This window comes from Grampus griseus (genome assembly GCF_964374135.1).
Source record: "Grampus griseus genome assembly, chromosome: 13".
NCBI lineage: Eukaryota > Metazoa > Chordata > Mammalia > Artiodactyla > Delphinidae > Grampus > Grampus griseus.
In genome coordinates, this window is record NC_139007.1 from 83,662,328 (window position 1) to 83,689,577 (window position 27,250).

General features: G+C 34.9%; 1 protein-coding gene across 7 annotated transcripts in view; it reads left to right on the forward strand.

Moving 5' to 3' along the window:
* QKI (QKI, KH domain containing RNA binding) overlaps positions 1-27,250 on the forward strand; it is a 143,683-nt gene that overhangs the window by 98,434 nt on the left and 17,999 nt on the right. For all 7 annotated transcript variants that reach the window (XR_014297644.1, XR_014297645.1, XM_082669305.1 and 4 more), the window contains exon 4: positions 3,930-4,073. Coding sequence is in view for 5 of the 7 variants with exons in the window: in XM_082669305.1 (XP_082525431.1) it covers positions 3,930-4,073 (144 nt within the window). In the remaining 2 variants the exon portion in view is untranslated. The remainder of the gene's footprint in view (positions 1-3,929; positions 4,074-27,250) is intronic.

A 27,250-nucleotide genomic window follows, 5' to 3' on the forward strand; every position in this document is an offset into this window, starting at 1 on the left:
TTTCCAGTCTTAGCCCCACCCTCACCCCCCGACTTTTACTGCTGCCAATTTCCTAAGCCTTTATGGAGGCTCTAAGTATAAGTTGGTTTCTTCTTGCCTGGGTTAGCTAAGTCCCTGACTACTTAGCCATCTGCTTTCTAGTTTCCAAATTGTTTCCTTTCCCATTTTCTTCTTCCTTATGATTTTGTGCATTTTAAACTGTACAGTGTTTTAGAAGAATTTTAGGAAGGAGTGAAAATTACATTAGATACATTATTAGTTATACTAGATACTACATTAGTAGTATCTATACTAGATACTACATTAGATATTAGTGATACTAGATACTAGATACTATTAGATACTACATTAGTTTCACCTTTTTTGTCTATAAGTGTTTTCGAAACCATAAGCAAAACTGTTTGTTTTGAAGCAAACATTAGGGTAGGTATAATTTTCTTCTATTTTTGTATTTTTAACAGGCACCTAAGTTGATGAATTTATTAAGAGTATCATTTACTAAGGTGTTGTACAACTCAAAAATTTATTCCTCCGATAAAGCACAATTCAAATTATACTGCAGCTTTATTCTTTGTTCCTGTCATGCAAATAATATCCGTTCCTTTTTAAATCCTCTGACTTTTGTCTTCCCCATGTATAAAAATTTCTGTGGCAAGTCACTTAAGATTTTAATTTTCATTCTTAGGCCTTTCTAAAATATTTTGGATTATAAATGTTCCTCAGTTGTCCTTGTATTAGTATCTGTATGCATTAATAATACCACAAACACATGCTTTTTAGTGTCTTTGTCTACTAATTATAACATCTGTGTCAGTTTTAGGTTGATTTTGATTGATTGATTTTTCTTATATGTGTTTCATTTTTCTCCTCCTTTGCCTGTTAATTTTTTTTTAAGTTTTTTTTTTTTTTTTGATGAGGACCATTTTTAAAGTCTTATTGAATTTGATACAATATTGCTTCTGTTTTATGTTTTGGTATTTTGGCCCCTAGGCATGTGGGATCTTAGCTACCCAACCAGGGATTGAACCTGCACCCTGGGCATTGGAAGGCAAAGTCTTAACCACTGGACCGCCAGGGAAGTCCCTGCCTGTTAATTTCTGATTAGATGCCAGATAGTGTGAATTTTACCTTGTTGGGGGGACATATTCCTGTAGTTATTCTTGGGCTTTGTTCTGGGACACAGTTAAATTGGAAACAGTTTGATCCTTTTAGATCTTGCTTTTAAGATTTATTTAGGCAGTATTTGGAACAGTGTTCGGACTACTGACTAATTATTTTCCACTACTGAGGCAAGACCTCTGTGCACTTTACCCAGTGTCTGTATATCATGAAGTCTTTCCCGTCTGGATCTGTGTGAGAACCTGGCACTTTTACCTTGAATCCTTTGGCTAGTTGTTTCTCTGGCCTCTGGTATTTCTTCCCACATAGGCGCTGATCAGTGTTCAGTTGAATACTTGAGTCAACTTTGTGCAGATCTCCAGAGTTTTCTTTCTGTGCAGCTCTTTCCAGTATTCTTTTTGGTGAGCTCTAGCTGCTTTGGTCTCCCAAGACGCTAAGCTTAGTCGTCTCAACTCAGAGAGGCAGCCTGGCACTGTTCCCATGGCTGCAGCCTAGAGATTCCCAGGCCAGGGAGCTGGGACAGTAATGGGTCTTACTTCATTGATTTCCCATCTCTCAGCCTCACTGTCCTATTGCCTGAGGTCCAGAGACTTGAGGACTGATGTTTCTTTTGTTTTGCCTGGTTTATTTTTTTTGATTGTTTCAGGCAAGAGAGTCTTGTTCGTGTTACTTTATCTTGGCCTGAAGCAGACGTCCCTTATTTGTACAGATGTAGAGACACTTATAGGTTCATTAAAATACAAACATACACACACGCGCACACACACAAGGAACTTTATAAAATTTATCTATAAAAAATTGATAAAATACAAATTTTAGTGAGAAAATATCGTCAACAGTTTTCAACATAAAAATTAAACTCTGGATTTTAAAATTGGTTTTTATAGCCACAGTAGAGGTACATCTACACATTTTATATTTGGCACACAGATAACCCTGACTGACGTTCCCAGTTTCTTGACTCATTGACTCCTCAGGTCTGTCAGTTTTTTATGGTGTCCCCTAGGTGAAAAGAAATACTTCGTAGTTTTTCTTATTATTATTAAATAGTTACTTCCAAACAACTTAGTTTATCAAAACAACTTAAACTGAAAAAATTTATTTTATTTATAAATAGCCACATTATTTATTAATGGGATTTGTTTTCCCTTGGGCACTGTTCACATTCTCAAACCTGGGAATCAGATTGGAAACTACCACCCTGTTTTCCTGTTCCACATTGAGTTTTGCATGGACTTGGCTTTTTATTACAGCAACCACTGAAAACCTAGCATCACAAAGATAAGACATCATCACAAGGAATATAGCGTGATCTAATATTGATAAAGTCCAGTATTTTGAGCTAGAAGTTTGCATGGTATCTGACAGACATCAACTATTGCTGTTTCCCTTGAAATTTCAAGTACCCCCGTGGTACCCCTGTGAGCATACTGTGGTATCTCTGAGTTTACTCCTTGGGAACACATAGATGGCCTACCATAGGTTGGTGTGCTTTGTTTTGTTTCTCGTTTCCCCTCACAACATTTGGGTGCATTTTCATACTAATGATATTAACAGAAAATAGAGGCAGAAGCGTATACTTTAAGAACTTATTTCTATCCCTATTGGCTGAGTTCCATAGATTTTTTCCTAGTATGGCATCTGCAAATATATGAGTTGTAGTAGAAAGCTGTTTTTTTATACCAGTTTTATTTTCTTTGATTGGAATCTCACCATTCAGTAAATAGTAATCTTTAAAGATGGAAGTTCAACAACAGGTATTGTTTATGTATGGTACCTGGCACTGAACCATATGCATTTATTTATACTATTCTTATATTTATTTATAAATTTATATTGTTTTTAATTTTTAAAGAATTCATATTTGTGAAATATTTATAAATATATTTGTATATTATCTCTAAAGCTTAAAGCAAGAAATGGTTCTGAAGTTATTATATCTTAGGTGAAAGGGAAGTATGGCCAACTCTACTTCTAAACCTCCCTTGGCAGTGTTTTCAGCCTGGGGCTCACTAAGTCAGTTGAAGATACCAAGGAAATGAAACGTAGATGTTCTCTACTAAAACTAGTATTTAAGATGGTATGGTTAAAGAGTAACTGTACAGTTCACTGTTTTCAAAGTAAGGTCTGTTAGAAATACAGTTAAGACTATTCTCGCATTTATTCCTTGTTGTGATTATTTTTACAATGAAATGGTTCTATGATTACTACTTGAAATGCTTAAAACAAATGGCATCTGTCTTATACAGTAGTGTCTGTTGGCAAAATACTTTTCCTAATCTTGAGTTCAGCCAGTGTTATTAAAAGTAGTTGTAACGATATGGAAAAATTGGTGAATTTTAGAATGAAAATATTGGTTCAGTTCCTGAATTGGCAAGGTGTTCATCAGTTGACCTTGACAGGTGACTTGCTTAAATTAGCCTCGATGACCTTGTATTTACTCATAAGTAAAATATAGGAATGATAACACGCTTTTCATGATAACCTGAGGATGACACTATACATAAGTTTCTTGGTACATAAGAGCACTGCAGGGGTTGTGATTGCCTTGTTCACTCTTATACTCTTAGTATCTGGCTCCATGCTTTTGGTACATAGTAGGTGCTCAACAAATATTTGTTGAATTAGCTATCAATACCCAGTAGTCTCACACTCAGGCTTTTTGCCAAGAGAAGAATTTAAAAGGTTTATAATGTCATAGCAAAACAATGCGAGCATAGCTTAATAATTGCAACAGGTTATTATCATGAAAGATGTGCTCTCTCTTTGAAAAGAAAAATTTGTAATAGTATGCTTTGTAAATTTTTTAGGAGGAGCAAAATCGAGGCAAGCCTAATTGGGAGCATCTCAATGAAGATTTACATGTACTGATCACTGTGGAAGATGCTCAAAACAGAGCAGAGATCAAACTGAAGAGAGCCGTTGAGGAGGTGAAGAAATTACTGGTACCTGCAGTAAGTAATAATTTCCAAATCATTTACTATAGAATAATAGACAAACAGACATTGCTCCAGTCCTTAAATGGGAAAATCTGTTCCCTGTTTATTTTTTGTGAAGGGAATCTTGTGAGGGGAGCAAACTCAATTAGTGGCCTGTTTTTTCAAAAGTATTATTACCTTTGCATCACTCTATTATAGGGTAGGAATGTAGGTGCGTCATCAGTAGGTAGGGTGATGAAAGCTTTCTCTCTTTTTTTGGATCAGTTTCTCATTGCAAGCAAGTAATGGGTGTACAGAAGTCTGTACAAATTAATACTTATGTTGGGTGAGCTGTGTTAGTGGGAGCACATTATTTGAGTTGTCTGTGGGTTCCACGTACTCTCCTGGCATATATCATTGTTTACCACATAAAGGCTAATGTTTCGTAGTGAAATTTTCCCATAATATGGTAAGATTTTCTTTTAGAAAAATAAGAGCTAACTTTTACTAATGTACCAAGCACCATTCTGAGCACTTTTCACACTTTTAACTCACTTAATATTTCTAAGATAATAAAAACTATTGAAGTTCATACTTAGGGATTGTAGATAAGACACCAAAAGGAATTTTGGAGGGTGACATAAGAAAAGACCCCAAGGAGAGGAGTCACTGAGGCTGGAGAAAAACCAGGAGTGTGGAGTCCTGGAAGCCAAGAGAAGTTTGTTGCTGAAGATTGTTCAATTAAGATAAGAATGGGGAGTTAACCATTGGATTTAGCAAGTAGTAGTCATTGGTGACCTTGCCAAACAGATTTTTGGATGGTGGATTTAAAAGCCTGATTAGCTCAAGTTCAAGAAAGAATGGGACGACAGAAAAAGGAGTTGAAATTTTTTCCCCTAAGATTTCATTATTTATGTAAATGATCCTTTCAGTACTCTTGGCCTCTCAGTTCTTTTATTGCTTCATCTTCAGTGATCTTATCCTCCACTCCATATAAAGTGCATTTTAAATTTTAGTACTTTACTCATATTAAAGTTTCTAAGTTGCCTTCCAGAAAATTTGTACCAATTTGTAGTCCTGCCAGTGTTATCTGAAAATACCTGTTTCTCAACACAGTCTCAAACCCTGGGTGTTACTAAATTTTTTAATCTTTAATCACAAAAATGTGAATATAATAATTCTCATGGTTCTTAAAAATATTTATATTAGATGAGTTTTTACATTAGCTTTTTGTAACAAAAATTCTAAATCTTCATGATCACATTTTGAACAGGTACACAATCCCTGGTTTCATATTGTTTCTGTGGGGAATATTGATTCAGTTCACATATCATTTACAGAATGAATTTATAGCTGAAGTATGGGATTACCTTTGTATTATTTCAGTATAAATGTTTCTTACCTATCCATGTAGAATAAATTCTTTTCTGGAAAGAGGTAGAAAGAGAGTCGTGTGTAGTTTAATGTTTTTGTGCCTATTATGTTTAATGTTATATAGCAAAAGATCTAATCCTGGCTTAAGGGACCTGGGAGTGTGGAGGGGAGAGTTGGTAGACTTTGTGCTTGATTTAAAATTTTATAATTAAATGTAATAAATATTCCATTTTGTATTTTACATCTGGAGATAAGGCTAATAAATCTCGGTTAAGGTTGTAGCTGTGCTCCTTGTGACATAATTCTAATTTTTCTAATAATTTTGATGATTTGAATGTGTCTCCATCAGTTTACGTAACACCACACATAACTTAATGTTTAGAGTTCAAACTTTTAAAATTCAAATTAGGGTTTCAAAACAACCTTACAAAGTAAGTTCTTTTCCCCCCATTTTTCCAGCAAGCACAAGAACTCAGAGAAACCTTAGCATTTTCTAATTTCACTGCAAAAGTAATAGGGATTTTGAGATGATCACACTTCATTCATTTGTAGAGTCATAATGTTTTACCTAATGAACTTGTTTACCCTGGATAATACCATTTTTATTTCAGATGTTTCTTTGATTTCAGTAATCCGTTTATTTTAATCTCTTTTGTTTCTTAAATCACAGAATAAACCATGCATAACTAGAGAAGAGTCATTTCTTTAGTTACATATAGTATAACTAGTCTGGCAAGTCTAAATCTGTTACCATCAAGTATCTACTAAAAATATCCTTTTCATTGTAGGTACAGTTAATCAGTTGTTTAATCTCATTTCCATAAATCTGAACCATACCTCCTTACATTCTTGAGATCTTCAATATACTCTCATAAGTACAGTGAAACATTTTGTGAAAATCAAATCATACTCACTGATAGAAAAGGACTATTGAGCAGTGCCCTGATTTTGCTCATCTTTGGGGACTTAGGTCATCCTTGGCAGAGACCAACTGCTGAGGTATTGATAAGTCTATCTCCAAAAGTATTTCTTGAAGACATATATTCTTGCCAACCCAGTTAAAATAACCTGTCTTTTCACTTTTAGTCTTAACCCATTCAGTTCATTCTCTCATAAGTTAGTACGAGTGATTTTTTTTTTCTTTAAATAAATCATATAAAGATTATCAGTGACTTGCCATTTCACTCCTCTGGAAGTGGGGTAACAAGTGAGTTATCTGCTCTGAAATTCCTTATTGTATATTGAAGAAATGGCTCTTAATTGTAAACAAAGTATGGGTAGTTGTAAAAATTTTAAAGTCAGAGAAGGAAAATGTTTATGAAATAATTAATTTTAGGACTTTTGATGGCTTCATATAAGTATAAAGTAAAATTTCACATGTTTTGTAAGTATTGGTTCTCTCCAAGTTAGCTTATAAATGGGAGAAAGACTTTTGAAGTACTAGGATGCAGTATAAGGAAATGAGTGAAAAAACATTATTCCTCCTAAAAAGATTATGGGGAAATCCTCAAACTGGTAGAATTTTACTGAGTATATAGGTAGAACATTAAGCAAAGGTTATATAGGAAGAAACAATCATGTCAAGATTTGATACGGTAATAGCCTTCTCATTTTAAGTGAACCCCATAAGGAAATTAGTGTTACTTGGAATTATTAGGGATTTGTGATTCTGCATTTGTGATTTCTGGTTTTATGTAACTGCTTTGTTCTAAAAGTTAATTGGGTGGAAAAACTAGCTTTTATGATATTTATGGAGTTTTATAATATCGACTATTTCCTAATTTTAGCTAAATATTTAAGACAGGATATGTTGATCATTTTTGTTTGTTATTAGGCCGAATTGCAATGTGCTGCTATATGCTTTCCTATAAATTTTTGTTTCTTTAATTAAACTTCTATGATGCAGTTACTAATTTTATATAACCCTATGATAAATTACTTCATAATTAGACAAATGGTATTTTTAGTAGATTATTTAATTACTAATTTTATATATCTAAACCTTAGGCTTTTAGACATGTGTGTTGAACTGGTTTATTATAATTAGAAAACTTCCTTCAGATGACATTTTAATGCTTGTTCTTATTCACATCATAATTCTCACACTTTTCCTGTGAGCCTTTCAAAATAAACTGGGCTGTTAAATTTCTTGGCTGAACTTCTTACAGTCTTTGCTTAGCATTTACCTAATGTGCTTACAAATATACAGAATTTTGGGAAATTATGACTTCTTATCTTTGTATATTCAAATCACTTTAACATAGATTTGATCCGTACAGAGAGCTTGTATATTAAATTAATTTACTCATTTGCCAATTCTGTCATCAGATGTTTTTGTTTCCTTTATTCTTGCTATACTGATACTGTAATATGCTATAAATTCCCATTTCTTTTGCCTTTTGTAACAGAGTATCTAAATCTGCTTTTAATTAATTTGGTCTTAATATTCTCATGTACATATTAGGACAATTGATTAGTTATTGTGCAGGCCCTTGTTAACCATTTTAAGGACTTCAGCTTTTAGTCTAGAATGGGTGAAACCATTGGAGTGCTTAAGGAGAGGGGAATGAATGACATAATCTGATTAATATTCTATAAGGATTGCTGGCCTGCTCTGTTTAAAACAGAATAAAGAACACAAGGTGAAAGAAAGGAAGCTCTTGTAGGAGTCTGCAAATTATGGCCCATGGGCCAAATCCAGCCTCCCACCTGTGTTTGAATAGCCCATGAGCTAAGAATGGTTTTTACATTTTTTAATGGCTGGGGAAAAAAATCAGAAGAATAATATTTGGAGAAGAAGAATATATCATGAAATGTGAAAATTATATGAAATTCAAATTGCATTGTCTGACAAGTTTTATTGAAACACAGCCATGCTTATGCTTATTCATTTACGTGTTGTCTGTGGCTGCTTCTGCGCTCCAGTGGTGAGTTGAGTAACTGCCACAGAGACCATATGCCCAGAAAAGCCATTTACTGTCTGGCTTATTACAGAAGAAGTTTGCCAATTCCTGGACCATTGCATTAATTCAGACGAGAGGTGATGATGGGTTGGGCCAGTGTAGCCATAGCGGTGAGTCATGGTCTGGTTGTGAGCATATTTTTACAGTGAAACTGGCAGGTTTTGCTAATGGATTGTCTGTGGGATGTTAGAAAGCAAGGCATCAAGGATGACACCAAGATTTTTAGCCTGAACAACTGGAAGGATATAATTGCTGTTACCTTGATGAAGGATATGTTAGGAACAGATTTTGAAGAGATTACTTGGAACTCAGTTTTGGACCTAGTAAATTTGAGATGCCTGTTGGCTATCCAAGTGTAGCTATTCTAGTGTTCCGTTCAGATTAACAAATACTTATTCCAGGTTGGCTGTATTTTAGAACACTAGGGATACAGAAAATTATTTACGGCAAGATCTTTAATATTTAGGCAATGACATTTCCCTAACTGTATTTCATGAGATACTTTTCATAGGTATTTGGGGTAAAGGAAGCCTTTAATATGCTAGTAAGTATTGTGAACCTCTGGTAGAAACCATTTCCAAATTTAATTGACCATCAGAATTTTTGTTCTGAGAGTGTATTCACATCTAGCGTTATAGAGATACCTGTTTGAGAAATAATCTGGAAACTCATGATTTAAATACATAGGAGCTGTCTTTTTAATGCTGAAGAATAGTCATTTGAAGACAAGAAGGAAGAAGAGGTGCTTCTTGAGGAATTTTTTCCTTTTTTTTTACACATAAAATAAAAACTCATTCATTTGAAATGTACAGTTTGGCCCTTGACAACTGTATACACTAACAGCCACTTCCACAGTCAAGATTTCCATCATGCCAAAAAGTTTTCTCTTACCCCTTTGCTATCAATTAACTACCCCCCCCACGCCCCCAGGCAACAACTGGGGTTAGTTTTGCCTTTTTTTCTATTATGATCTAAAAACTTTGTTTTTTCCCCCCAGCCTTATTGGTATAAGATTGACAAATAAAAATTGTTTATATTTAGGATGTACAAGTGCTTTTTTTTAAGGTGTACAATGTGATGATTTGATATACATCTATACATTGTGAAATGATTATCACAATCAAGTTAAACACATTCATCATCCCACATAGTTAGTTTTTTTATTTGTATGATCTATTCTCTTAGTAAATTTCAAGTGTACAGTGTTATTAACTGTAACCACCACGCTGTACCTTTGACCCCCAGAACTTACTCATCTCATAACTGAGAGTTTGTACCTTTTTATGGACATCACCCCATTTCCCCTACCGCCCCTCCCTTCCCCCAGCACCTGACAACCACCATTCTACTCTCTGGTTTTATGAATTTACCTATTTTAGATGAGTTTGCCTTTTCTAGATTTCATTTTTTGTGCCTGTCTTTCATGTGGCGTGGCTTTTTTGAGGTTCCTCCATGCTGTTATATGTGTCAGTGAGTTGTTCCTTTTTATTGATAATTAGTATTCCATTTGAATACATAAGCCACAGTTTGTTTATCCTTTCACCTGTTGAAGTTTTAATTTTTATTTCTCTGAATACAAGTGATGTCGAGCATCTTTTCATGTGCTGCTTGAGAAATCATATATCTTCTTTGATGAAGTATCTTTAAATCTTTCTATCATTCTTTATTGTCTTTTCTTTTTTTTTTTACTATTAAAACAGTTCTTTATATATATTGGGAATACATCCATTATTGGACAGATATTCTAATCTGTGGCTTGCCTTTGTCTTGTGGTTTTGTGGGAAGGCTTTTAATTACAAATCCCATTTCATTCATAAATATAGAACTTAAATTTTTTTCTTTTTTTTGTATTTTTCAAGGAATTTGTCTTTGTCATCTAAGTTAAACTTTTTATCATGAAGTTGATCATAATATTCCCTTTCTATCTTTTTAAGGTATGTAGGATCTGTAGTAGTGTCCTTGCTTTCATTCATTATGTTAGTAATTTGTGACTTCCTTTTTTTTTTTGATCAGTCCAGCTCTAGAGCTTTATTAATTTTAATCATCTTTTACTGCTACATACCAGTTTTTGGTTTTGTTGATTTTTCTCTATTTATTCCTTTTCTGTTTCATTGATTTCTGCTTTTATATATTCTTTCTTTAGGGTTTAACCTTATTTTCGCAGCTTCTTAAAGGTGGAAGATTAGTGACTTAAGACCTTTTGTTTATACTAAAAATTTTCTCTCTGAATAATGCTTTACCTGCATCTCAAATATAATATTATGCTGTATTTTTATTACTATTCACTTCACAGTATTTTCTAATTTTTTTCATGATTTCTTCTTTGACCTATGGGTTATTTCCAGATGTTTCCAAATATTTGGGACTTTTAAATTTATCTTATTGTGACTGATTTCTAACTTAATTCTGTTCTTCTCAGAAAATGTTTTCTATAAGATTTCACTCTTTGCATCTAATTAGGACTTTTTATATTGCATCACATTGTCTGTTTTGGTGAATATCCCTTTTACACTTAAAAGCACATGTATTCTACAGTAGTTGGATATGTGTTTTATAAATGTCATTTAGATGAAGGTGGTTGAAAATGTTCAGTTCTTCTGTCCTTATCCATTTTCCCCCTATTTTTGTTAATTACTGAAAGAGATGTGTAAAGATCTCCATTCATTCGTTGTAATAATATTTATGCATACTAGCGTGTTCTCCTTGAAGGCACTGAAATGGCAGACTAATTTGATGTGTGCACATGTGTACATGTATGTATGTATAGCTTACATAACCTATATGAACAGTTTGGCATCATTAAAAGATTTCACTCTTCATTTTATGTAATGGCAACTTTCCCCTTGTTTTAATTTTGAAGTCTTTGTCTCCCCCTCCCCCCCAAATGCCAATTATTTAATGCAGCACATTTTCTAGAGCGATAGTAACAAGCAGTATATAGGTGGCAATCAGTGTTCAAGAAGATGTTATAGAGGTTTACAGGAAGATGTCACAGTGGACTGGGGTATTTAGGGGAGAAGATTTCACATAGGTGGGTGAGACTTGAGCTGGAACTTCAAGGTACAAAGTTCCTAGAGACAGAGGGGATTAGTGTATATGCATTTTAGAGGTGGAGAGTTGTGCATTTCAAGTCATTAGAGTGGTAACAAATGCAGTAGGATTGCACAAATCATGCATGGTCAGGGACTGTCACTTAAACTTAGAACTTTTATTTCCTTATATGTAAAATTGGGTTATTGTTGCTTACTTGCCTTAGAAGGACTTTGTAAAGGTAAAAATTATTATCTTAGTTATGTGAAAGTGCAAGACACATGTTCCCTCATTTCTTCTCTTTTTCTTTATGTTGTATGGATTGATTACCTTAGCTACATCATTGGCCATGCCAGTTACAAGCTCATTCCTGGTCACAGGAGGCACCATGCCAAAAGAAAATGATTCTGTCCCTAACTGCAAAAGGCGCCCTAATTGCTAGTCCATGATCTCACCAATATACCTTTTTGCTTACAGCGGCATAATAAATAAGAAAATTGTAAACCACTTAATGTTACTTAAAAAAATAACGTGTATACAAGTATCTCCGTCCCCCCACCCCCCCTCACTCACTCACTGTGGGAGTACATCTACCGTCTCCGGTATCAGGTGCCATCCCTCTTTCAATTAATTCTCATTCTGTTTCGTTGGAAAAGAATACTGTTTCATCATTAACTAAGACATATAGATGCATATCCTATGATCTTTTCTAATCTTCTCTGAAGGGACATAAAAAACACTAGAACAGGGGCTTCCCTGGTGGCTCAGTGGTTAAGAGTCCGCCTGCCGATGCAGGGGACCACGGGTTCGTGCCCCGGTCGGGGAGGATCCCACGTGCTGCGGAGTGGCTGCGCCCGTGAGCCATGGCCGCTGAGCCTGCGGGTCCGGAGCCTGTGCTGCGCAGCGGCAGAGGCCACAGCAGTGAGAGGCCCGCATACCGCAAAAACAAAACAAAACACTAGAACAGTGGAAGTTGGGGAATATTACTGATATAAAGACTGGGAAAGTAGAAGTGAGGGATACCTGCTCAAATGTCTTCTTTCTCACTATAATTTTTCCTTTCTTTCAATAAGAATGGGGGTAAAAGATTTCTGTTGGGGAGATGGAATACTAAACTGAAAAGACGAAATGAGTCACCATAGCCTGTATTAGAGAAATTAAGTGATTTCAGGCAGTTGAAGTTTACACTGTCTGATAATTTAAGACCAGCTTTGGTACACAAGATGCCACTAGTCCCAGACAATTCATAAAGTGTTTGTTTCACTTTCTTACTTTATGGGGGGAATAAGCGTGTCTTTTTTTTTTTTTTTTTTTTTTGCCTCTTTAAGTTTGTTTAATAGGTATTTGAGGAGTTGAACGTGAGTTGGTTTTGAGTATATAGCTGATCTCTTTATGAAAGCATTTATAAACATAGAGCTCAGTAATATTAACCTAAGTAATTGATCTAGTAGATTCTGAGGAATTTCCAGCTGAGGATTTTTAAAGTTGCCAGTTATTTCAAGAATATTATGAAATTTGAAAAAGATTATTAAAAAAAAGTAACTTAAATTCACTTCTTAAAAAAAACTATAGGTGTCAATGTCATCATTATTTGGGAGAGTAGTGAAAAGTGAAGGGTCCTTCACAAAATAATTTTTTATTAAGTTTGCTTTTCATGTTTCCCAGAGATTTGTTTCTTCTAGTACTATCACCATTTGACTCATAGGTAACTGTGTATTAATTATCACCAGAAAATAAATGAAAAGAATTAAAGAGTAAGATAGGAAGAGAGGTAATGACTCTGGAGATAGTGTAGTCTCATCTTGGAGTTCAAGTATTAAACTGGATTGTTAATGAACTGATGGCCCTGCATTTAGTTCTTGACCAAGGGATCAGTAATTGAAATCTGTGGTATGATTTCCCTCCTTTTCATGTTATTGGGAAAGAAGGTAAGGTATTAAAAGATACATTAAAAGACATCTAGCTGTAATGCACTTGCCCCTTGATAGAGCTGTAATGTGAGAGAGCATCTCTCTTATGTAAAGAGGGTGTTGCTACCATTTTCTGCCTTGCACAACTATTTTAATCTGGATGGGAGAACTGTCTAGGGACCCAGAGTACAGTAATTAGCAGTCTCTTCAGAGTGTCAGAGCAGAATTACCATTGTAATGGTTTAGCTGCAGGATAAAAGGATTGAATTTGGGTCTTCCTGTCTGCCAAACTAAATGAGTTGCCATGGGAATTTTTAAATGTGAGAGGCGTTTACGTAAAGCAATTTGGCGGGTTTGAATAAACTCATAAATTACAGGTTTGAAAGCAGCCAGTCCTTGCTTCCTCTCATACAGGCAGGACTGTATAGAAGGCTGATAGCTTCTTACATTCTTCATGTGAATAAGCTGATCCATGCTTCCACGCAGATGATCCGATTACTATGGCTTGTCTTTTCACTAAATATAGTACAGTAAGCACATTTAAGAAAAGACATATTCTTCCAGATCTCTGGAGGAAAAAAAGTGACAACTCTAGACATAAATTTGCCTTCCTAAATTAAGTGTATCTTCAAATAATGCTATTAAAGTGATTGTTTTGTTTTAATAAACATTAACTTAAGATTAATTTTGCTTAGTGCACATAATATATATCTTACACTTGTCACATTTGTCTCACAGAGGTGAACATTTAAAGCTTTTTGGAAAACAAGTAAGGTACTTATACTCGTAAACTGGATTATTCAGGTTGCATGTAAATACTTGGCAGAGAGAGCTTCGGCTTTCCCTGTCTCTCAGAAGAACTGGGTTTTTAGTGGAATGACTTTTTAGTGAGAAAATGCTGCTGTAAATGCCTCCGGTGATGAACATCACTTATGCTTCCTCAAGTTGTCAGTAATAATAATAGTTCTTGCATTGGCGGTTTATATCCACCCTCCAGAAAAAACTTAGTGAAATTTAGGTATTAAAATTTTTGAGACTGTAAAATATTCTCACGTAATGAATAAGTTCTTTGGGGGGAAGTCTGTTAACATTTTCAAGTCACTAGATTAAAGTTTTGTAAGGAAAGTGAAAAATTGGTTGTTGCTAATAACCTCAGTAGCCTGTAAATGTAGATGAATTTTTCAAAAATGTTTCACAAGGAGATGCAGGAATGCGGAATGATTGTTCAATTGCGATGAGAAAGTATAAAATAAATATTTTTAAAGTACAATAAATAAATTTTTATGTATTACTGCTTAAGGTATAATTATCAAAGTAGTAGTCTGATTCAAATTCTGTATTTCTAAGATTATTGTTGAACCTTAATAAATCAATAAAACTAGACCCAGTGACAGGGAAGACTTCGTAAAAATCACATTTAAATTTAGAATACAAAGACCATCATAGAAGTCCAGAACTCCTGGAATCAAAATGGCGTTAGCATGTTACATGCTTAAGTGTAAGGTACTCTGATGGGAGTGGGTGTATACTGCTTGATAAACATGATGAGAAAGAAAAGTATTTGCAGAAATTGAAATGTGCCGATTAATTTTTTCTTCCAGAGTGGGACAATTTAATTCAATTTTACATCAGTTTCTTTGTATACCTCACCAGAATTGTAGCTGTGTCATTTATTCTGCATTAGGCCAGTCACAGGAACATTGTTCCAACTAGAATTTTCACAAATAACTAAAAGCGCTGTATCTTTGGATAGACAGCAATCCATACAGACAGGTTAAATTAAGAAAGTGTGACAAAGTGTAGATTTTAAGACTTCACTCACTATCAAACCAAAATTTTGTGAATCACTGAGCAGCTCTATGAGCTCTCTTTACTACCGTTCAGCCATAATGTTGTCTGGAGGTGGGTCAGGCTTTTTAAAACGATCAGAGAGGCTTTTCCCCAAACTTGAGGCTTCAGTTTAATGAAGTTTCTTGGTGATAATAATAAAATATGTCTTATCTACAAGTTCTCATAAATAAAGGCTTTGAGAAACATCTTCCTTTTTGTTCGTATAAGGATTCATTGAGGGGTAGCTTTTCTAAATACAGTATTTTGTGGGGGTCGGCAGTGTAGATGGCTTACAACTCGGAATGTGAGGTGTTGCAAACATAAAACAGGGGATCTGGGCTTAGAATAATAGGGCAACGTATGTTTATTCCTGAAGAAATATTTTTGCAGTTTATATAGGAAGTTCTTCCATTTTAATCTTGTATTCCATGCATCCCTCAGAATTTGCATGTTGAATTTGTTACATAACATTTTATTCTTGCTTGTACCTGTTTGTTCTTAAATATTAATGTTTCTATTCCATGATTAAATATGCTGCTCACTGGCTGGGATAATGCAGTTTAGTTTTTTCTCTATTTCCCTATTAAGTGTATGGTATTCTACACAAATCTCTAAAATTAATTTAAAATATAAATATTTTTATTAAAGAATTCAAGTTGTTTAATAGAAAAAAATAGGTGGGTGATTGCTCAGTGTGTCTTCTTCAGTTCAATTATTTTCATGCACCCCTTTAATTTGTTTGCATGCCCTTCTGATGGTTGGTAAGTAGCATCATGTTCCTTCTATATAGGTGAAGCATTTGTAATCCATTCACTTTGTATTAATGTACTTTGAAATTGGATTGACAAAAAAAGTTAAGAAAACCAAATGCCCCATATTTTATTTAACTTGCTCTTATTTTTTGACCCTTATACTCAATTTTTCTTGACATTTCAAATGTTTTAGTGTTACATTTATAAGTAGAATTCAGATTAACTACCACTATGAGATTTTAGTAGTATATTAATGATTCAGATGAGCATTTTAGTATTAAGACTGTCTCAGGTAAACTTATTTGGTAGCTCATCTCATGGCTTGAATTTTCTTCTGTATTTTTGATAGCTGAATTTTGAACATTTAATTTCAAAAGTGATACTTATTAATAATAAGACTTCTCCTTTATGGGAATTACTCTGAAGCCTATATTGCAGGATTATGTAAGTAGATGTCTTTTGTTTTTTATTCTCTTAACCTTTAATGCCTTTGTGGAGAAAAAATAATCTTTAATGTATAAATTAAATATAAATTGATTTGCTTTTAAAATTGTGCCATTAAACTGTCATGGCATCAGTATTTTTGCTAAACTTCTTTGTAGAATATAATATCTCCGAGCAAGTTATCAGATTCATGAATTCGCTTACTTTGTGGTATTATTTTATGAATTCTGTGAATGGTGGCAATATGCTCTGTTTAAATAAAATACCTTGATTACTGAGTGTAGCACCTGCGGAATTATAACGTACGTGTAGAAATTAAAAGACGCACTTAGTGACTGTCAGAAGCAGTTCAGTTCCCAAACTTCTACTGAGAAACTGCTGTTTACCAGGCTAGAAACCAAGACTTCAATACACAGAAAGATTTAGATTTAGTAATATAAATGAGAATAGGACAAAACTAATGAGTTTCCCTATTACTTATTTGATCACTTGATACTTGTTCTTCAGAAATGTCATGCTCTCACGAAAGGTGGATACTTCCCAGAGTGATCTCTCTAATTTGTTTTTCTTGGGCAGTCTCATCAGTAACCATACCTCCAAGGACCACTGCCATAGTGATCATTTTTTATTATGCTTTTAATCTTGAACTCCAGATCACCAGTCTTTTCAGCACCTCCCCATGGATGACATATAGGCATCTCAAACATAACATTTCCAAAAGTAAAATCACATCCTTCCCTGTCTTCCTCATACAGTGATTGCTACATTGTGTTCTCTGTGTGGATGACATTAGTTGCCTGGAAGTCATATGTCCTTCATTCCACCTCTGCTTTCCCCCAGGCCCCCACTCCTTTCCACATACTTCCTCATCAAGTTCGGCTTCTGCCTCTTAATAGCACGTGACTCTTAACCTTTTCTGTTTTCACTATTGGGCTAGATCCACTGGTACTCCCTCCTAGTTGCAGCTAGAGCTCACTCTCTTTTTTCCTGTCCTTTTCTTCTTCTTTCAGTTTTGTTGAGATATAATTGACATACAGCACTGTAAGGTGTACACATAATGATTTGACTTACATCATGAAATGATTATCACAATAAGTTTAGTGAACACCCATTGTCTCATATGGATACAGAATTAAATAAACAGGAAAATATATTTCCTTGTGATGAAGAACTCTTAGGATTTTCTCTTTTAACAATTTTCATATATAACATACAGCAGTATTTATATTTTTCATGTTGTACATTACATCCCTAGTACTTATTTATCTTATAGCAGGAGGTTTGTACCTTTTGACTGCCTTCATCCAGTTCCCCCTTCCCCTACACCCCGCCTCTGATCTCTTTTTCCATGAGTTTTTTTTTTTTATGAGTTTGTTTTTTGAAGTATAAGTGACCTACCATCTTATATTAGTTCCTGTTACACAACATAATGATTTGATATTTCTATACATTTCGAAATGTTCACCACAATAAGTCTAGTTACCATCTGTCACCACACAAAGACATTACATAGTTATTGACTGTATTCCCCATACTGTACATTTCATACCTGGGACTCATTTATTTTGCAGCTCAAAGTTTGTACCTCTTAATCGCCCTCACCTATTTCTTTCTGCCACTGCATCGCCTGTTTGTTCTCAGTATCTGTAACTCTCTTTCTGTTTTGTTATGTTTGTTCATTTGTTTTGTTTTTTAGATTCCACAGAGCTCTCTTTTTAATATATAGAAGCACCGTCACACTCCCTGTTACACGTTTGCAGTGGCTTTCTGTCACTGCATGGTAAAAATGAAAACTGTTTAGCATGGCATTCATAGCTCATCTCCAGCTGGTGTGTACCTAACTTTGTTTCATGTTGTTTCTCCTTTACCCACTTATAGTCCCCCCTATATTAAATAACTTAAAGGTCCCAGAACATTCTTTGTTTATTTGGTGTATTATAGTGATCTCTGGATTGGAAGTGGAGGAAGTGGATAGTAGGTTTCATAGTAGAAACTACGATGGGAAAAGGCTCAGGAAAAAACCACAAGAAAGTTTTCTCTTAAATACTCCACGATTTAAAACTTCCAGTGAAAGACCAGCAAATAGGAAACTTTTTCCCTGAAAACACTACACAGTACTTGTCAGGTTTTTTAAACAAGTACATATTAATATGCAATAGTAGTAGTGTTTCGCTTTGTTATTCATAACCTCTTAAAGAAAAAGTTCTATTCTTCTTTAATCTCTAACACATTACTGTTTTGACAGGTGTGTTAAGCATCTGCTTATGTTCATTGAACAAATGTTTATTAGTATTATAGATACTAGGAACCTAATAATATAGTTGTTTTTTGAAATTAAGGTATGCAGTCTAGTCTGTTCTGCAACAAATGAAGAGGTGTGCTCCAAATAATAAACAATCAAAACTTTGGTTATAAAAAAAACCTTTGATTTATAAAAGGTTTTTCATGGGAAATTAGGAGAATTTCAAACTTGCAATAACAAAGTTATTTTTTCCTGTGAGAATTTCAGTAATCAAAAGATTTTTGAAAAAGCTATAAATCTGGTACTGTAGACCCAAATTATAACAGGACAGATCCAGAGTTGATTTACTTCTAACTCTGGAACCAGAGCCATTGCCTTTTTACAATTAGCAAATTATTCCTTAAGTATTTATACCAAATATTTAAAGCATCGAGCATCCCAACATAAAGTTCCTTTTGCCTATGGAACGTCGATCAAATTTTTACCAATAGCGGCTTTGTCTGTATGTATGTTATTCTCTAATTCATTGCTTTCTATTTTCATTTCTTATCATGAAAACTCATGTTAGAAAAAATACCATTTTCTGTCTGTATATTAATACCAGTGGTAAGAATTGTGCCATCCCTCAAAATAATCATACAAAACTGAAGCACTAGAGCTTGTTGAGGAGAAGAAATACTTCTGTAGTTTAAAAACCAAGTAAAGCAGTGATTCTTAGATTTGATCATGACTATAGTTACAAGCCAATTAAAGTGTATTTGAACCACTCAGTCCTTTGTGGGTATTCCTAAATTAAAGAAATGCATTACAGCAAATTCTTTATAAAGCATACATCTTTTACATGAACCCAATTTTAGGTACTGATTTTTGTAAATTAGAAGTATTTGAAATATAAAATCTGCTAATGGAATCTAACATATTTAAGAGTATACTAATTTTATATATGTCTGGTATTTTCCATACTAAAAGAAAGAAAACTTAAAGTACAAGTAACTTTTAAGAACTATATATTGTACATACATGTGATACATACATATATATTTTACATGCACATGCGCACACACACACACACATACACACACACAAAAGCAATCAAAACAAGCAATATTCGTACTCCCTCATCTTTCTTTGTTGTTACTGGGCTAGCTTGTCAGGTGAATGCTGCCAGGCACAGAAAAAGTGATCATCAAGTTCACCTTATACATAACCTTTTTAGTGAACTGCAATATTTTTGTAACAATCTTAGCAGATGGTCAGTTTTCATGGGAAAAAAAGTGGGGAAATCACAGCTCTCTAATGCCTGAGAAAAAGCCCAATTTGAAGGAATTGTTCAAGGAACTCAGTGGCATTATTCCCATTTGGTTAGCAGTTGTTTTGTTTAGATATTCTAAAAAATAAAACCAGGTTATTGAAGGTTCCATAAAATGAATACCCATACCTTTGTGTAACCATGTACATTAGAAAAGCCTTTTTAGGACATAGTTTAACGTTGTGTGCATCTTCTGGAATGAAGAGGGGATTAAATAAATGCAATTCATCTTCATGGTATTTATTCAAAAGAAGTAGTCCCCCATCAGGAGAGCAATTTATAACAGTTTTCTTTTTTTCTTTTTGAATTTTATTTTTTTATATACAGCAGGTTCTTATTAGTTATCTATTTTATTATAACAGAATTCTTTATAAAACAGAAGGTTAATGTTGAGCGCTAGGGAACCGTTAAACACCACCTGACCACACATACAGTTGGTTTTACCCTCTCACCATCTCTCACTTCTGTTCTTGTCTCTCCATCCCCGCTGGAATTACCTCAGTTCAGATAGCGTTATGTGTTGCCTGGATTAGGAACCTATAATTGCCTCTTAATCTTGATGATCTTGCTGTATTTTTCCAAATATTCTCCTTATTGAAGCTAGGGTGATGCTTCTAAAATAGAAATCTAATCATGATTCTCCTTAGGTTAAAACACTTGGATGACTTCTAATTACTCCCAAGAAGTACGTCCAGTTGCTTGAGCATGACTTATTACCTTACTAGCTTTACTATTTATTTCATACTCTTGATTCTAAATTTTTGAACATGTTCTTTTTTTCAGAACCAACTTCATTCTTTCTCCCCTCTAACTCTCACTCATCATTTAGGTCTCAAATTGTTATATTATTATGTAACGATACCCCAAAGCCTTCCCTCCCTGTTCATCACCAGCCCAAACTTCATTCAGCACCGTTGCAGTGTGTTTCTGGAAGGTCCTTATTGTCAGTCAGTTCTCACTGCTTAATATTCTGCTTCCAGTTCCTTTCCCCAGTCCCCCTGCCCCCGCGCCCACCACCAGTTTCCAAGAGGGCAAACTATTCGTTAGTTAATAAAACCTGTCCAAGAGATAGTGTTTCAGTAAACATTTATATAATGAATATAATGTTTTAGAATTTCAAGGACTATAATACAAAAAATGTTGGTAGAATATTTCATAAAAATAGTAAGATATAAAATTGAATAACAAATATTAAAGGAAAAATTCCATTCATAATAAGACATGTGGGAATAAAAATGCTGTTTTCCTAGAGCGGTAGATTATGGGTAATTTTAAAATACAATTTTAAAGCAATATAGAAGCACCTAGATTTGAAAAGACAATACCTAAGTCAATTTGTTTGTAAGTCCCAGTGACTTCAGTGTTTTCTGCTTTCAGTTCCTGGGTATATCCTACTAAACAGTTTAGACTAATGATTCTGTCCTTGGTAGCTTAAGATGGTACTGTTTTCTCCCTCCTTGGTGGTATATCATTGGTACCTTTTACAAAATAGATCAGTTTAGTGTGTTTGGAAAGAAATCTATTGAGGCAGGTGCCTCCCTTCCCTGTTTTTTTGTGTGTTTTTTTTCCTCTTTTCTTTTCTTTTTTTTTTTTTTTTTTTTTTTGGCTACACCGTGCCACATATAGGATCTTAGTTCCCTGACCAGGGATGGAACCCATGCCCCCTGCATTGGAAGCACAGAGTCTTAACCACTGAACCGACAGGGAAGTCAGTGCCTCCCTTCCTTGATGAACTCATCAGGTGTTACAGGGAATTCCTTGGCAGCCTGAACATACCTGTTCCATTCCCAGCACATCTGTTGACACTATGTACATTTAAACATTCAGCCAAGACTTGAGGTCGCAGCACACAACTGTCATCTATGACTTACAGTAAGTTCCATCTGCTCTTTGAAGAAAGAACTCTTGGGTTTTTTACAATGCTTTCTGGCATTTATATTTTTTTCACCACTTTTCAGTTTTGTTTCTATTGATAATTTTATGTTACTAAACGTTTATGGGTTCATTATTGGATACGGTGTGATTTTTACTGTTCATAAAACGCCTCAAAATACAGGGTAAACATAGCAGCCACAAAGAATACAGGAAGAGCCCAAACCCAAAATGACCATGCATAATCAGCTTGCTTAAGGAGAGTGGTTTTATTGGTTTACTGTAAAAGTTAATAAGGTTCAAATCTCTTAAGTAGAGGAACTTCCTAGATTGCTTTCCTCTAAGGTATGGTGTACTCTAGCACAACAGCTGTTCCACTCACAATTGGTCTTGCTATAGAAGAAAAGTTTTCTAAGGCAAGTTCAGTCAACTGCTGTACTTAACTTTCCCTGATTTATTTTATGCCTGCTTTAAAATGAGGTTTTTAGATTGCTATGTAGATAGCTTCCCACTTAAGAAATAGGAGAGTATTTGCAATTTACTTCAGAGGTAAAATATTTTTCATCCCTAAAGGAATGTGTTGTTTACATTCCAAATTCTATTTATTGTTATTTGGTTCTTCAAGTGTGACTAAAGCGAACATGGCTTTCTCACTCTCACGGGATGGCTGAGCATAAGAAGTATTCAAGTGCTTTTTTCACATGGCAGCTGAATTCCTATCTGTTGTTTAATTTTACCCTAAAGTGCAGCCAGTGGAAGAGATAATACTTGTGTTATATACCTTACAGAGTTATCAAGAGGATTAAACGAGATAAGGAAGGTTAAATTCTTTATAAACAGATAAAATAGAAACTGTTACTCAAATCCCAGGGGGAAAAAAGTCTTTTAAAAAATGAAATACTTAATTAGCTTAATTATTTTTTTCCGACCAAGGAAAACTGATAAATGTCTCGACAATCTGCAACAAAAATTATAGTGCAAAAGACAGTCTGATCTGCCTTCACTGCCTTTGCTGCTCCTGTGCGTCAGAGAGGTCAGATGCTGCCAGCTGGCATTTGAAGAAATTACCAACCTTTCTGCCTTCCCTGCTTTGTTTTCCCTTGGCCTTAATTTAGTTCAAAGTTTTAGTCAACTATTTATAATGAAGGTATACCTTTAGATAGCTTATGAAGCAACAAAGAAAAAAAGTTAAGGTGGGAGTCGACCAAAATTAAAGGCCTCAGGTGTGTCACCATAATGATTATATCCAAAAATAGTTTGAATATAAGGAAAACTGGCAGCGGTGACTTCAGATTGCTCTAAGGACCAAGTAGCTTTCTGCCTCTGCTCTCCTTTGAGGTCATTAGACTGTGCTTGATGGCTCAGAAATATAATGAATATCTCCTAGTGAAAAATGGGTTACTTTAAAGAGTCCCTGTAGAAGATTGACATTATACTGGAAGTCTTTCAAGACCATTTGGGGTGAATTAGTAGTTCTAACACAGATACTCATAGGTGAGTTTAGTTCTCATGGTTAACCCCCTACAATTGTGCATCACATTTTGTCTGTATACCGTTGTATGTATTCTAGACAGTCCGTGGTTATCATCAGATCCTTAAAGTGATTTGTGATTCTTTCCCCATACTTTTTCATCTGGTCTTCCACTACACCCTGTGTCAGCTTCTGTCATAGTATATTTTTGCCTACTCCTCTTGTATACCTCTCACAGCAAATAGATTTTTAGACCCTGTCTTCAGGTTCTCACTCTTCATCTTCTGCTATAGGATAAGGCTCTCTTAAGCTCACAATTTGTAGTTATCCTTTCTTCTATTGCCCCAGCCATACGGTTTGATAAAGTCCACCTACAATACAGTCAACTTTAGAGGTCTTTTGTTTTTTCCTATAAAATAATGATGTGGCTCTATCATTATTTATGTTTATTTTTATATCTGCTATCATTATTTATATCTACTATCATTATTTATTTATTACTAATACTAGTATGTAGCCTGAGTTGTGGATCATAGAAATCTTTCAAAAGTTTGTCATTTCTATTAAGCTTACTATAGAAAATATTTCAAATTGTATCATACTATATTTCACATAGAAAGGAATAAATGCTTTCTAGTAGACGTGGCTTTTCTTTTCCGAGATCATCACTGCTTTGAGATGAATCTGTTTATAGCTTGTCAAAAAAAGACAGAATGTATTACCCTAAGGTAAAAGTGTTTGTTAGTTTTATAAAATGTAGTTTATGTAGTGTATGGAGCTTTGTATATGTGTTTGTCAGTGAGTGTGTGTGTTTGAGTGTTTTAAGCTTTTCTGATTAAATAAAATGCCTCATGCTTTTTCTCTGCGTTACCTTGCTTTATCTGTGTTAAGTTGTTGCTGCTGAACCAGGTATTGTGATTAAATCGGAGTATATTGCATAGTGTAATTAATGGGAAATAGAAAAATACGTGACAAGATTTCTTTCCCCTTTACTGTGTCTCTAACATTTTGACCCACGGATTTTTCAGTGAAACGGCCTTTTTTGCATACTATTTGAACTAAGGGCTTGCTTTGTAAAAGATGAGCAGGCTCGATTGCCCAAGTGAAGTAATGACGTTAATTTGACTTTGCCTCTCCACCTAAGTATAGCAGTTCCGATACATCTTTTCGATATTGAATTTCTGTAACGATTCTGGGAATTTCTCTAATGTACTTCGATCTGTGAATATCATTTTTTTGGTGTGTTGGACTCATTAGCAGAGTATCTGCATCATAGTAGGTGCTCATTAGCCTCTGTTAACTGAACAGTGAAGACTGGGAAAAGGAAGGAACATGAATCAAGGAACCTTTAAATAATCTAAAGAAATAACAGATCATCATAGAGTGTACTTAGATTTTTGACACAGAATGAAGTTGGTGATATAAAAGGAGAGGAAGCTGATGTGGCCATAAATGCCAGGCGGGGAAATTCAGATTCTGATGAAGCAGTGCTGGGGAGCCAATTCTTTATCAGGAAAACAGAAACCACACTAGGTATTTCAACAGAGAATTAATAAAGTTATTGGTTAAGTGGGTGTTGAGAACTAAAAACGGAGAAAGGAGATAAGAGTGTAATTCAGATTTAGAAACTCCGGGAAGCAGCTATTATACCAGGGCTGGGAGATAAGAGAGAAAATGGTACTGTTATTAGATCTTAAGACATTTTGAGAAAGTTCTGTGCAGAGGGAGAACCTCTGACAAAGTGGTGCCACTTGGCTGGTGATAGAATCTCAGTAGCTCAGAAGAGTGGCTACACTGGTTGTGGCTGAGGGCTGGGGATGCTCGGCGAAGCTGGTTCTAGAAGCACCGGGAGAGGAGTGTGGGGCCTGCAAACAGCTGCCCCTGGCAAGGTAGGTGCAGAGCTGAGAACAGCTGGTGCCGGAGGGAGCGGCGTTCCTTCTCCCCTCAGCCAGCTCTTCATTCTCATTTTAATGCCCCTCACTTGGATAGAGCCTAACAAACCAGCTGGCCTAGAAGATATAGAACTATATAGAGTTCTAGACCCAGCATTTGAAAGCATATAGCAGGTCAGCTTGAAATTTAATAATTGCTGTATCATCTTGGAGAAAAATGTTCTGAAAATGGTGTGGGAGATAATTTTTCTACTCGCTTTTTATAGGCTAAGTTGAAAAGTAGACCTCAGATTCTTATTCAGCTGTCTCCCTGACATCTCCACTGGGGTGTTTAAAATAAGCATTTCAAGCATAATATTTTCAACCAGAACTTTTGGAAGTTCACTCAGCCTTTGTCTTCTCATTAAATGGAGTCACTATCTCCTTTATTGCTTGATCCAAAAATCTCATCATTCTTTAATGTCTCCTTTTTCCTCGCCCCCTATATCTAGTCAGTCATCAGGTCCTGTCAAGTTAACTTACTTTTTCTGTCTGTGTTACTTCCACCCCAGTCCAGTTCTTCTTCTGTCACCTGGACTGGATTAAAGCTTGTGACTGGGTCTCTTTAATCGTACTTGAGCCCCCAACAGTCCATTCACAAAATACCAGAATAAGCCTTTAAAGACATGCTGTTATGTCACTGTCCTGTATAAAACCCTGTATTTAAGTGTAAGTCCTTAAGTTCTTTGTCAGAGTTTTCTTTAGTTGACAGGGCAGATGCAGGCGATGATTGGTATTAAAACTGTTTATAAACTGTGGTCACTCTTTGTTTTCTCTTTACTGTTTGCTCAGCCCTGTTCTCCAAGTGAATTAAGTCATGTACTTTAATGTTGGAAAACCTTTTCTACTCATTACTTCAAATTTATAGAAAAGTAAGAATCCATTTTTTTTAAATGTATTGAGTAAGTTCATGTTTGCAAGGTATTGGAGGCAAAAAGAAGACTGGTGTATTGGTTATTAGTTGATTCATGCCTACAGGTCACGTAAGAAATTTCCTAAAAACAACATGAAAAAATAGAAAAGAAGAGATAACACATGGCTCTATATGATTGATTTCCCCAAAAGGAGTAGCATAAATTTAGGAAAGTGATATCATTATCTGTGGGAATGATTAGCAAAGGCTACTCTGGAGAGGCCAGTGATCTATCTCTGGGCTCTCAAAAGAGGCATACGCAGCATGCTGCTAGAAAAGATCTTGTCTAACTTAGAGGCAGAAAAGCACAAAGTATATATTCTAGGGGACAGTGGACAGATGATTTTGACTAGTGCAAAACATTTGCAAATAGGACTGCATAGGAGTTGTTCAGCACCTTGAATGCTAAGCTGGAAAGTTTGGGCTTTTATTACAGGCAGTGGTTCAGATTATTGTGTTAGTTGACATTTTAATTATTTGGAAATAAACAGTTGTTTTAGCTCCGTTGTACTTAATTACACTGTTGTAGTGGGGTTTTTTTTAATGTGTACTTTATAGATTTTAAAATACCAAATAAACGTAATTTTCTTCATTTCTTACGTGAATTCTTTGATGAATTCAAAAAGTGCTTCCACTTTAAGTCACCGTGCATGACATTGGAGAAGGTAATGAGGACTTTGGATCAGGTACTCTGGTTTGAAAGCTGGTTTTGCATTGTGACCTTGTATAACCTTGGGTGAGCTACCTAATCTTTTTGAGCCTCCGAGATAATAAAGTACCAATGCCATAGATCTGTTATGCAGTATAAATGCTTAAATGATGAAGATCTAATATCTAATTCTAATAAGGTAGTAGAACAGTATATAAATTGTTCTACTTTAAAACATTAAAACCATGTTACTCTGATCCAATATTAACCATGATCTATTTCTATCACTTTTAACATAGCTGTTAAATATAGCTGATAACATAGCTGTATATTAAGTAATACATGCATAAATTATATATATTTATACAGATCCATAATTTGTCATCCATAATTGCAAACCCCAAAAAGTCCAGAAAAGTGTGTTTATAGTCTTTTTAATCCCACTTAGTTTAAGTATTTTTATGTTTGTTATAGTTTGGATTACTGAAGTATTCCACCAGACCCATTGGGAATGTTATGTAAT